General features: G+C 36.4%; 1 protein-coding gene across 7 annotated transcripts in view; it reads right to left on the bottom strand.

The window, feature by feature from the left end:
- TENM2 (teneurin transmembrane protein 2) overlaps window positions 1-12,599 on the bottom strand; it is a 1,003,091-nt gene that overhangs the window by 452,959 nt on the left and 537,533 nt on the right. For 3 of the 7 annotated variants that reach the window (XM_048960703.1, XM_048960704.1, XM_048960706.1), the window contains one exon: window positions 11,278-11,337. The exons of the other annotated variants lie outside the window; for them this stretch is intronic. In XM_048960703.1, coding sequence (XP_048816660.1) covers window positions 11,278-11,337 — 60 coding nt within the window. The remainder of the gene's footprint in view (window positions 1-11,277; window positions 11,338-12,599) is intronic. 7 annotated transcript variants of the gene reach the window in all.

The following is a 12,599-nucleotide window of genomic DNA, read 5'->3' on the forward strand; positions in this document are numbered from 1 at the left end:
AGCAACAGGAACACACCTTCACCAGGACTTCTGCATTGAGTTGCTGCCTTAAAATGACTGATAGCCAAAGCCTTTGTAAACTGATTGCACTCTTTAAATGCACCTGGGTAAGAATTTTAACTGTACAAACTCAGAAATATTAAGAAACAAATCTGAAGATTAAAGTAATAAAAATAGCTATGTGAACTCTGATTTTCAGAATTGTAATAGTTTTACTTCAATTTAATGGTTTCCAAAAATCAATTAACAAAACTGAATTGAGTTGATTACAGTTCCAAATAAGTGAATTAAAGCAGTTTACTACTATTTTTAAACCACTATAATGATTTTCTGTCCCCTCGGTGTCTTCATTTAGATACACAGTTCACAGTTCAATTTTCTTGGAGGCACTGATAATTACAAGCATTGTCTCTACATACAGTTTGACTTCTACAAACACATTATTAAATTACTTACATTATGTATGCATGGGTTTATTTAACCATGCACATTTAAAAGTACCTGTAATTGAAAATACATCTTGCATGTATTTTTTCCTGAAGTTCCATGAATTCTAAAGACTTCACCCTGCACTTCATTGTTACCTTAGGGAGACCCATATTTCCTCGCTCTCTGAAAATGAATGGGTGAAAAAATAAACTCCTATTCACTGCGGACAGCTGAGGCTGGCCAGACACACCATCTTCAAATGCATGGTTAGCAATGCCTACGTTTAACATACGTCATGCTTCGCACATATACTGAAGCATCACACAGGAGAGCCGTGCAAGAAACTCATGCCCTCCAAATCACAGAGAGAAAAAACAGAGCTCTGAAAAAAGTGGTGCTGTAGAGGCATAGATGAATTGTTGGCTGAAGTATAACTAGAACCCAAAACCTGCAAGAGAACTCTGTTGTATGTCACAGTTGGGTAGGTAATTCTCTATCAAGTGTACTCATTTTTGATAGCACACCAGTATCTCGAATTTCAGAAAAACAACCTGCAGCAAAATGGTTTTCAATAAAGACAAGAATCACTTAGAAACATGACATAAGCTGAAGCAGCAGTCTGGAAGTCTTACTTATTGTTATTACTTCTTTTGGTAACTGCTGTAAATATTGCGCACAGGACTCCAAATGACACTGGCGTGTGCCATACGTGAATACAGCAGTACTGCAAATAATCAAATGAGTGCAACAGCATGCTTGAAACTCAATTTTCAACTCCTGCACTCAACTTTCAAAAGCACATTCAGTAAAATGAATGAAACCCCTCACATTTAGACCAAAGAAGCTACCCAGAATATTTGTGATAAGGCTTCCAGGTTTTGATTTACTAAACCACTGGGCCATACCGTGCAGCGTGAAACACTGTCCTTTTTCTTCCCTTGTGATGCAAGGGCATCCCTGCTCAGTTCAGGGATGTTTTTGTCTGCTTTATCTTCGAATGGAAAGCTGATTTACATCATGGGACAGAATAAGTAAGAGAGAATTACTGTAAAGGAGACTGGGCTAAGTTTTCTTTAAAAATAACCCCCACTCCCTAGGGAAAACTCCCTGCCTCTGGAACAAAGTGCATAGTGAACATCAGGTTTAGCCAGCAAGGCAAAAAACATCTTCTCAAAGTGCACCCATTGAAGTAGTACTTAAATTTTATTTATAGCACAGTGACAAAAATAATTTTGATTCACATTAAACGCCATAATTGTAACTGACTTCTGAAGTCTTATTCCTGCTTATAACTTAGAGCTAAACCCCTCCAGAAATGTTGGCAAACTTTTGTTTTCTTTCATTTTCATTACCTCTAATTTTACTTTTCATCCCTAAATTGTGAGAGACCACAGTCATTCATTCACCACAATTGTGTCTCTTAAAGCTTACATTGCCCATTTCTCGGGCTACTTTTTTCTTCTTCCCCCATTCTAGCACTGCCAGATTTCCTTATTAAACACATTACATGAATAAAGCTGTCAGAATGCTTGAACACGAGTAACATCTAGGTTAATAAAGCCTACCAAAAGGATCACCTTCATCTTTTAAAATTGTATTCGATAACAACAAATAAAGTACTCTAAACCTTATTTCTAAATGATTATTACATTTCTATGATGGATATAGGCAATATGTATTCGCTAGCAACACCAGAAAATTACATGAAGGTGAGATGCATGGAATTAACCCAAGTAAAGTTCTCCCTTGTGGTGGATGGCTTAAAGCTTTTCTTACCAGAAAAGTTTGCTTAGAAGCAAAAATTTTTGATTAGTTAAGAATCCATTCTACATAAAAAAGCATATAAGGAAGAAAAAAACATTGAAAACACTAGCAAAGGTAAATAAAAATGGACTAATCCAAATGCAAACACAGAACACTTTTTTCTTTCTTCTGCTCACAAAAGTATTCAGTCCCCTAAGCAATTCACCTCATCTTTCTCTTGTGAACTTTGTCTGCAAAATAGGACTGAAACCAACATAATTTATCCCGAAGGTATAATATGAGTTATGGTAAGATAAAATAACAGAATGCAAACATCTAGTAATTATTTAAAACAGCAATTGGTACATCAGGGTGATATATAAAATATCTGCTTTTATTCTCTTCACAAAAAAAAAAAAAACAAACTATGAATTACTTAGAAGACATTTGCTTAAGAGTGAAAAATATTTAACCGAGTCTTTATCTTTTCCCATGTTGTATCATTTTCAGCAACATAAAAGATGAAGTAAACACATTTCAAGCTTTTATCTTAGACTTTACGTCCTGGGTAACTTTTCTCATTTACCACCTTTCACTGCAAATTAACATGTATATCAAGACAAGTTCATTATTATCTGGAGGCTTATTAAAACAACAACAACAGAACAAGAACTGCACTCAAAGTGCCCTGCGTTATCTACTGGTTACTGAAATCAGCACTGCGTAAGTTTATAGCGATTAGTTTGCTTTAATTCCTTTCTAATCAAAAAGCTCCAAAAATAAAATTTGCATCTGGAATAAATAAATGATCGTTGTCAGAAAGTACCATCGCATTTGTTTCCCAAAGGTAAGAATGCTGTCTAGATAAAATAAATATGACTACACAAATAAGACTAGAATATGATTGCATTTTAGTGCTTCTAAATACAGTACTCTGGGGAACTGCAGCTGAAAAATGACTCTTAGCATGTTGCAGTCCTAATTCAGAGTAAAATGACAGGCGTAACTTACGAATCTATTAAAAAAATCCATTATTAATAGATTTCAAATGTTTGTATGTTTGTTGTTGTACATGAGAATAATACATTACATTGTTCTGGAGCAAATAAAACAAAGCTTAGCATATGATAGACCTGCTGACAAAGTCAGCAGAGAGACAGTTGCTTTGTATACAGCCCTAATACATAAGAGTAAAACAAGCAGTGTTCAAGTACACCACAAACAAGGCGGCCAAACAGACACAAAATCACTGAAAGCAGTTATTAATGTGATATTAATAATTGTATGTATTACAATGGATGCCTCACACAGCGATTTCATATGTGCTGTAGATTTCAATTATGAAGAGTTTGAGAAAAGAGGAGAGCTGAGGAGGGAAAAAAGGGTTACGTCTACCTTGCCTACCTACAAGCCCTGCAGCAGCAACGCACCTTGAGCCCAGATGTTATCTCACTGAATTCAGTCACAGACACGACAAACATGCAAAAATCTAGGAGGGAAAAACTGATGTTGAGAGCCATTTCAAGTCCATAAAAGCCTACCTACAAACCCTGACCACTGCCTGAGCTGATGAAGTGCACTGAATAACGTCCTGCCACACCAACTTCGCATCCGGTGAACTGAGAGAACTCACTGTTTTCTCTGTACTGATATTATATTCATTTAGATCTGCACTGAAGCTATCAATAAAACAATTTCAGTTTTATTCTTCATTTTATGCTGTATTAGGTATCAAGGACACAAATTTTCTCAGGATTAGACGATGGGTGAAAGTACATGATTTTAACATGGCTGTAATGACTAAATTAGAAGTTTGGTAAATTTGTAACCCATAGCTCACGTACAAATAAAAAGAAAATTAGAAGTGATACAATCTGCATCTGCTTTTTTAAAGTAATTAAAAAAAAAAAAAAAACTGGCTGTTCTGTGGCTGTTCAACTACTGTTTTATTTATACCATTTTTGCTTTCCCAATCTGCAAATTACTTTTTGATGCAAATTGTTTTTAAAAGTTTTACTCTGGGAAACAAAACAATTCTCCATGTAATACAAGCATCACGATATGCTCATCTGCCCACTGAACGTGAGCTTCATCCAGGTATGAGAACAGAAACCCAGACCTCACGTTGGTGCTCCCATCATGGACAATGTTAGCAGATCTACTTGTAAGTTCAGAGTGTTTTCACCTTTTGGCATTTCGGTGTGCAACTTGTTAGCCAAGTACACTTAGCTATATCTGTCCTACAAAATAAACGTGCAGTGACCAGGAAGGTGAAATCATTATAGCTACTTCATAGTATTTTTATTTTATTCTTACATTTTGTTTGCTGACTCAAATATTCTACAATACGCACCGTCTGTTGACAAAAACTGGAAAAACACATGGTGTAAAACACTTGATTATGTTCATCACCAGCACATTCCCCTTAAACTCCTATTTAATGATCTAATTAGTTCACAGTTAATAAGGAAATACATTACTGACTACTACTCATTGGACTGAACTGCCTTCCAAGATGCCAGCAGCAGCCCCACGCCACAGCACCCTGACATTCACAGCCACAAAACCTCGCTGCCTGGTGACCCTGGGCAGGGAGCTCCTTGTGCCTCTCTCCTTCATCAGATAAGGATTTTCCTGCCTGTAGGAGCCTCCATTCTTACAGGCAAAGCCTGCTAAGTTAAAAACTATGTTCTATTATGCAAATTATAGATTTAACACACAGTTATTTTGCAGTCTTGCGCATCAGGCATCCAAATAGACAGGACTATACAGAGCTTTTGTTTCTCAAAAGCTGATGCAGTATTTACACTTGAAGCCTAAATACCTCTTAAGGACACTGACACTGAAACAAAATCCACCAAAACCAAGTAAAAATCATGTATTGAGATCAAATTATTCACTGAGAAAAGGATAATAGTTACAGTTATGACAAGCATAACCACCAACCACAGCCCAGCAGGTCTCCCAAACAGTGGAAGAGAGATCAACTGCCACTCCCTTCAAAACTCCTCACACATGGCGCCATATGGAATAAGGAATTTCTCTTTAGCCACTTTAAGTCAGCTGTCCTGATTCTGTTCCCTCCCAGGTCCTTGGGCCCTTCACTGTGAGTGGCCTTGGCTCTGTACAAGACTGCTCAGCAACAACTACAAATATCAGTGTGTTATCAACGTTGTTTTTCTCCTACAATCAAAACATAGCAGACACTGAAGAAAACAATTTTGTGCCAGCCGAAAGACACCACCCTGCTTATTTATTTATTTTGCAAATTAACACAGAAGCCAAATGACAATTTAATAGTGCTAGCAGCAAGATCATTTGGAAAAGCTCATTAGCTTCCCTTACATTGGATATTCACAAGCTGAAGAAACAAGGAAGAAAATCCATGTACTCCCTTTTCACAGTATGGCCCTTCAATTTTGCTGACTTTGCTGAGAATGGCAGGGACGTGGCAGTGGGAGCTACAAACAGTTCAATCATATCACCTTCAGGTAAATAAAGCCAACGACATATGTCTCAGCTGTCCCCATAAGTTGATTTTACTAAGCATATAACAGAGGAAAAAGGGGTATGATCATCTTTTTTATTTCTCATCACCACCCTTAACCTGTTCTGGAGTGGTGCATGGAAATCTCTGGAAAAAAAGCCACCCTCCTGCCCTTCTCTGGACACTGCCAGGTAATGAATGCTTCCTCGAGGCATTCAAGGCCAGGTAGGAAGGAGCCTAGAGGCAGCTTGATCTAGCGACTGGCAACTCTGCCCACAGCAGAGGAGTTGGAACTTGGTCTTCACAATCTCTTCCTATCTAAGGCATTCTATGATTCTCCAAAAATTTACCTTGCCTTTTTAACTCTGAAGATATTGCCACTTTGCTTAGCTTCACTACTTTATTTTATTTTATTTTTTTGACTGGGATTTTAAAAGCCTCTATTTGCAAGTATCATTTTGCACCAGTTACATGTCCTTAAGGAAGGACATCTAGCAAGAGAAAATAATGAAACTCATTGGATGAAGGGAAAAATGAAAGCACACAGAAGTACTGAAATATTTTGCCAAGAATCAAAAGACTCTTACAAAGAATTCCTTGAGAGAAAAAAAAAAAAGAATTAGACAATTTGACAGACACTCTACCACCTGCATATCCAAAAATATCTACAGATTTCAGCAGAAACATAAAACTTCACACATAACAGGCTCCTTGACAGTAAGACAAGCAGCCACTTTGTACAAGTGTACTCTCTCATCAGCATTTCAGATTAGGCTGTATGTTAATTTACAACTTCAAGTCATTAGAAATTTAATATAGTCCATACAAAGATGTTTTTAAGTGAAACATGAAGTTAAACAATAAGGATACACAGTTTGCCCTCCCACACAACAGGGTCTGGTTACTTTAGCCGCCCAAACTGCTAGCAGGCTTCCTCTGTTCATTTTGTTTGCTTAGTTTCATGGCTTCACAAAGCTCACGTACAGAATTAGACGTGAATACTCACTTCTTGGAACTGTGGACTACAAAAAAAAATGTATTTTAATGGTAAGACTGCAGGAGGGTAAAGTTTGTGGAGATATTTTAGCTCAGCTTCTCTTTGTCTTGAAAGGCAGAGCAAGAAAGGCCTTTTAGATGTCACCTTTTTGTGGAGAATTTCTCTTACATGAGTAAACAATAAATACTTATTTTAAACATCTCAATACATGTAAATAAGAAACTAAAACAACTGGCTTTTTCAGGTATGAAGGTAACTTTAAGTCAGTAATACAGTTGTACTTCACATAGTTTTTAAACATAATAGGTACAATATTTTTATTAATTACATAAAAAGCATGAGATGCCTTCCAACGCAGTCACTCAAACTCCAGAGGCATAGATTTTAATTCCTAGTCTGAAAATAGCACTGCAAACATGCCCAACAGCTTAATTTATTCAGTTGTTTGGCAGAAACATACTATGCATTTTGGTAGCGGCAAGTTTTTCACGTGATATTATATTATCCGTATTTTCTCTTTTTCTGTCTTGCAGAATGTTAACTTTAGTTACATGAAGAGGATGTAAGGCAAATTTCTCTCAGCTTGAGCTATATTTAATGCCTGCACATTTTCTGTGGGAAAGCAATTACACGCGTCTGTCCCATGCCTGACGAAAATATTGTTACTACTCTAATTTCTCTATTATTTGGAAGATAATGCAGTTTACAAAGAAAAAGAGGCAGAAAAAGAGTATCAGCATCATCTTCAACTGAAGTTTAAACAATGAGAGTACAAAAAATAAATTTGCTGGTATAATTAAAGCATCTTTTAGAGCAGCAATCAAAACCACCGCGATAGGAAATAGACGCAGAGAAACAAATCCAAATTTAAATTAAACGCCTGTTCTCATAATCCACTGGTCCACAGCTCATCAAATCGGTACTTTAATAATACTGACAGAATTATTGAAACTAAACAAAATATTTGTGTATTTCACAACAATAAATCACTTCTTAATTAGGGGTTTCCTTAATCTGCCAAGTAATTTGATTTATTCTAAGTAGCTCCTACACATAGATACTATATCTTGATCTGCACATAATCATCATGATTCAGAATTCCACAATTTCTGTTTCATAAATATCACATCAGTATGGTTATTTTATCACACAGGACAGGTTATTTTATTGCACAAAGCAGTAACATTTTCCTCGAACTGAGTACTAAAGTACTCAGCAGTAAATGAGGTGTCACAGAGAAATTAGATGAATTCTATCCAATTCTGTTCTTCCTAACTGTAGAAATAATAAGTCAATACGTAGTTTTATTAACATAAACCTGTTCGTGTTCAGAAAAAAATAGCACCTAGAGAACCTACTTCATGGAACAGATAGATATACTTGGATCAAGGTATAGCACCACCATGCTGTCCAAAAAATAAGTGAAGACAACAAATTTAAGTCTAGATGAGAAACTCTGCCAGGCCGTAACAGCTTATAAGAGTTACAAAGTCAACATACAAACATAAAAAGCAAAGCTGATGTATTTTATAACCACAAAGCCTGCTTATTCTAAATATCCTCCCCATTACAGTCATTCTGGTTTACACAAAGTGAGAGAACAGGTTCAGGGAAGCGCAGTATTAAAAACCTGCCTCAGTTTATACTGCTGACCTCTCAGTGCTTCCAACACGTTACGGAGCTTTCCCAGTTCCCCACCCTGGGAAATGCTTATAGAAGAGAAAGCAGTTTGACTTCCCCCTCGTCACACTGAGGCCTGGCACAACACAAGCACACACAAAACACGTCACATGCAAGTTGGATGTTTTCCTTACAGATATTTGTAAGCAACAAAAGAAATCATCCATGTAACACTGGGCCTCAAAGGCAAACATTTCCTGGAAGCGGACTTTCCTTCAGGATTGTAATATATTAAGCCAGTACCTTGTCAGTGATCTGGTCTCATTTGCGTCAAGGACACCAGAAATGCCACTGAACACTAACAAAAGGAGAAGATGTGTGAGCAACGGCCGAGGTTTTTGCTGTTTGCTTACCCCATCGCAGAGAGGCTGAGGGCAGCCCTCATGGCGGCTGCAGCTCCTCACAGGGAGCGGAGGGCAGCGCTGAGCTCTGCTCTGTGTGACAGCAAGGGGGGCCAGGGAACGGCTGGGGCTATCAGGGGAGGGCAGGTGGGGGTGAGGGAAAGGCTCTGCCTGGTCAAGATGCATCTGGACAACGCACTCAGACACACGGTCTGCATTCTGGGCGGTGCTGTGTGGAGACAGGAATTGGGCTCAAGGGTCCTCATGGGTCCCTTCCGACTCAGGATATTCTGTGATTCTGTGAGAAGCTTTATTACAATTTGCTAATAGTAAAAATAAGCACAAAGGTTTATTTTACTTAGGAAACGGTCGAGAAATGGGCAAACAGATGAGAAATTGTTACACAAAGTCAACAAGAGAGAATCACATAAATGAAGTACTGGAGACATCTAAAACACAATCTGTTGTGTACACACTGCTTTCAGAGAGCAAATAACATCTCATTTTCTGTTCCTTGTCCTGGTCAAATCATTCACTTTCAAACTATCCTAAAGACAAGCACATGCTTTTTAGTCCTCCACCAAAACTAAGTGATGTATTTTCAAATCCCTCAAATCAAGTGTTCTTTCTTCAAATTAGAACATTGCTGGATCTGTAGGTAGTCTTATAAGCTACTTTAACCTTATTCTAAATTTTCATTACACAATTTTTAACTCTTCATTATCTTTGGATAAGACGTAGCATTACAACTGTGATGCATCATTTTTCATTTTATTAATAAACTGTAAACTGAGTGCTGGAAGCAGATATTAGTAATAATGTCTTGTTTTGTTTTTATAGTCACAAAGATAGAATCTTAGAAGCAAATCTAATGAGTACACACATTTCATTGCCTATCTATACACAAAAATTTACTCATGTCATGCGTAACAAATTTAGCACTGCCCAAACTGAATGTTGTAATGAAATTAAACGGAATGCCACCAATTGGTTGTTTTGTTTCTGTTTTGTTTTTTGTCTTGCAACTGAATAAAATATCTTGAAATAGAAATATTACATTGATAATACTTAAAATTTCAGTTTAGACTGCCATCTTTAAAACACGGAATTCAACCAGAAGTAAATTGAAAAAGCCATAATACAATACTATGGCACATACAACAGGCATGATCATATACTTGAGGGAAGTGAAACTCACGAAATCTGTTCTGTAAGACGGCCTTTTGTTAAGCTTCTGGCTTAATTACCAAAATCTAAAATACTGATAATTTTCTTTCCAATACTTACACTAATGTATGTTTTTAAGTGATTAATATACCTATGAAGACAAACTGAACTGTGTAAATATGTAGCTTAGCACATGTTTCACATAAGCAAATTTTAAGCTTGTTTTTATCCAGCAGTAACCACAGAATTTGCTAATTTCAAAGTAAAAACACATCCAATGATATTCTTTTTCATATGTAATAATGAAAATAACCTACTGATGATATTTACGTTTTTTTTTTTAACATTAGACATTCCACGGTGGAACTGTCAATTAACAAATGAACAAACACCAGCCATAGTTTTTGAAAACATTTGATTGTAGCATGTAAAACAGAGCTACCCAGCACCGAAAATACAACAGCTATTGCATGTGTGCGCATATGTTACAGAACATAACCATGAGTAACACAACTTAAGCAAGGCAGTGCTGTCAGGAATATTGTCAAGTGTCACATTCCATTAATAAAATGCAGTTTTTGATCAAAGTTCAGAAAATAGCCTACGTATTAACTACCATGTTTTCCTTGACATTCCTTAAGCAAGCAATTCCTCTATTTTCTAAACTTCCTCAAATTCAGCTAAAATTAAATCTCTTATCTCTTTTTTCAATGCTTTAAGATCTTATTTTTGTATTTCCCTGCATGCGCTTTCTGTAACATTTTTGACAAAGTTATATCACATACACATACAAATAACTGAGACCAATGCCATATCATGTATAAGAAACAGAATTCCTCAGAAAGGCTTTTCTCCAAATAGTTTTACAAGATACCTTTTGATTTTGAATAGAAGAGGATGTAGGGATTGCCAGCAGAGGTTTGTGGTTCCCACTCCACATCTTTAACCCAAATATTCTAAGGAAACGTAAGCAAGTAATTACAAATAAAACTGCTTACTTACATTCATGCAACTTGTTTGGCAACAGCAGTATACCATAAGGAAAGCTGCTACAATTCATAACAGCATCTTGTAATAAAACAGCTTTATGCATCCCTCTCAAACTGTTTAGTGCTCAAATCTCATCAGATGGCTGAGTAAGCATTACACTTTGGGACAGTAAATCTCTGTTTCCAATATGGTCTACATTCACAGACATGTACTTTCGCATTCACTGTATGATGCTTCCAGCTAAGCAGATACACAAAAATAGCAATATATGAAAATATCTACACAATTTTTTTGCCTCATCAGTTATCCAGACCAAAAAAAAAACACATTAGGAACCTTGAACCCAACAGCTCAATAGCAATTCACTGCTGTGAGAAATAGCTAATCTAATATTTGGATTTATGAACATGGAAGTAACAGGAAAGGGCTATCTTTATACATACCACTGTCACTATGCACATCTTTATCCATAACCGAGGCATATATAGGATTGCTGATATATTCTGTTTTAGAGAAAAATTAAAAATTAGGACTTAGCAAAGAGCAGCAAATCTGATTTCATGACCAAAGATGAGACTACGATACTTGACAAGCAGATGTTTAAAAATCTCTATCTATTCATATGAATAGATACACAGATATAGCTCACACAAAATAAGACTGACTCAACTGCAGCAATCTAATTGAATCTGTAAGGAAAGAACACTAGGTATTACGGATGTTCCAATAAAACAGAAAAAGACTATGAGATCTAATGGCTAGCAACTGAAACATGCTTTCAAAATCAAATGAGAAGCTGGCACCTGATTTTAACATGGATAAAGATTTCCATGGAAAAATGGAAACCCAATTTTCTGCCTATTGCTGTTTCCAAGACTCTTGAACGCGCTTCATTCAAGGATTACTGAGATCAATGCGGTAATAATCTTATGGAAATTAATCAGTTACAAGATAAAACTGAGCAAAGACAATTTGGTCTTAAACTTTCTAAATCCAGAGAAAAATAGCACAGTAAAGAGAGCACATAAAACATACTGGACCCTGCACAACAATTATATTCGCTTCCCATTTTATTTTCTCCTACGTTTGATTCCCATGAATGAATTGGTCTTCAGCATTGCCAGCATTTTGATGAAGTTCCAAAATGCACACAATGCTCTAAAAAGAAGTTGTAAGTGCTTCCCTCCTTTCCCCCACCATGTTTTTCTCACGTGTATGGATTTGTATCCTATCACAATATTTCAAAGGCTTCACAATCTTCCTGAGTTGTCAGGAGAACAAACAGGACTAAGAAAATAAAAATATACATGGTAATCATCACAACAGACCAACTAGTGGTCCCCGAGATTAGAATTTAATCTTTGACAATAGTAATAGATTTTAACAAAATGCTGAGTAAAAAAATAATAATTACAAAATAAACACCTAAAATCTGTGTTTGAGCTGGAAACTGACTTGTGCATAGGAACATTGCTTAACCTATTTTCTACATGCTCCAGAAATATGAATTTGTAGAATCCGTTCCTTACTAAAAATATTGACCTAACAACATCTGATATCACTTAATCAGTGAGTACTTAATGAGCACTTAATCAAGAATCCAAAATACACATATTTTGTCTGTTTCACTTTTTCAGTTTTCCAGTTTATTTAAATATTCCTTTCTTCATCTCTTGTGAGGAAGGATGAGGAAAACATAGGGTCTAACTTCTCAAGTTAGAAAAACAAGCTTTAGAGGTCTTTCCAAATTTCTATGGCAAAAGCA

Source organism: Lagopus muta, chromosome 14 (assembly GCF_023343835.1).
Source record: "Lagopus muta isolate bLagMut1 chromosome 14, bLagMut1 primary, whole genome shotgun sequence".
Classification (NCBI taxonomy): Eukaryota; Metazoa; Chordata; class Aves; order Galliformes; family Phasianidae; genus Lagopus; species Lagopus muta.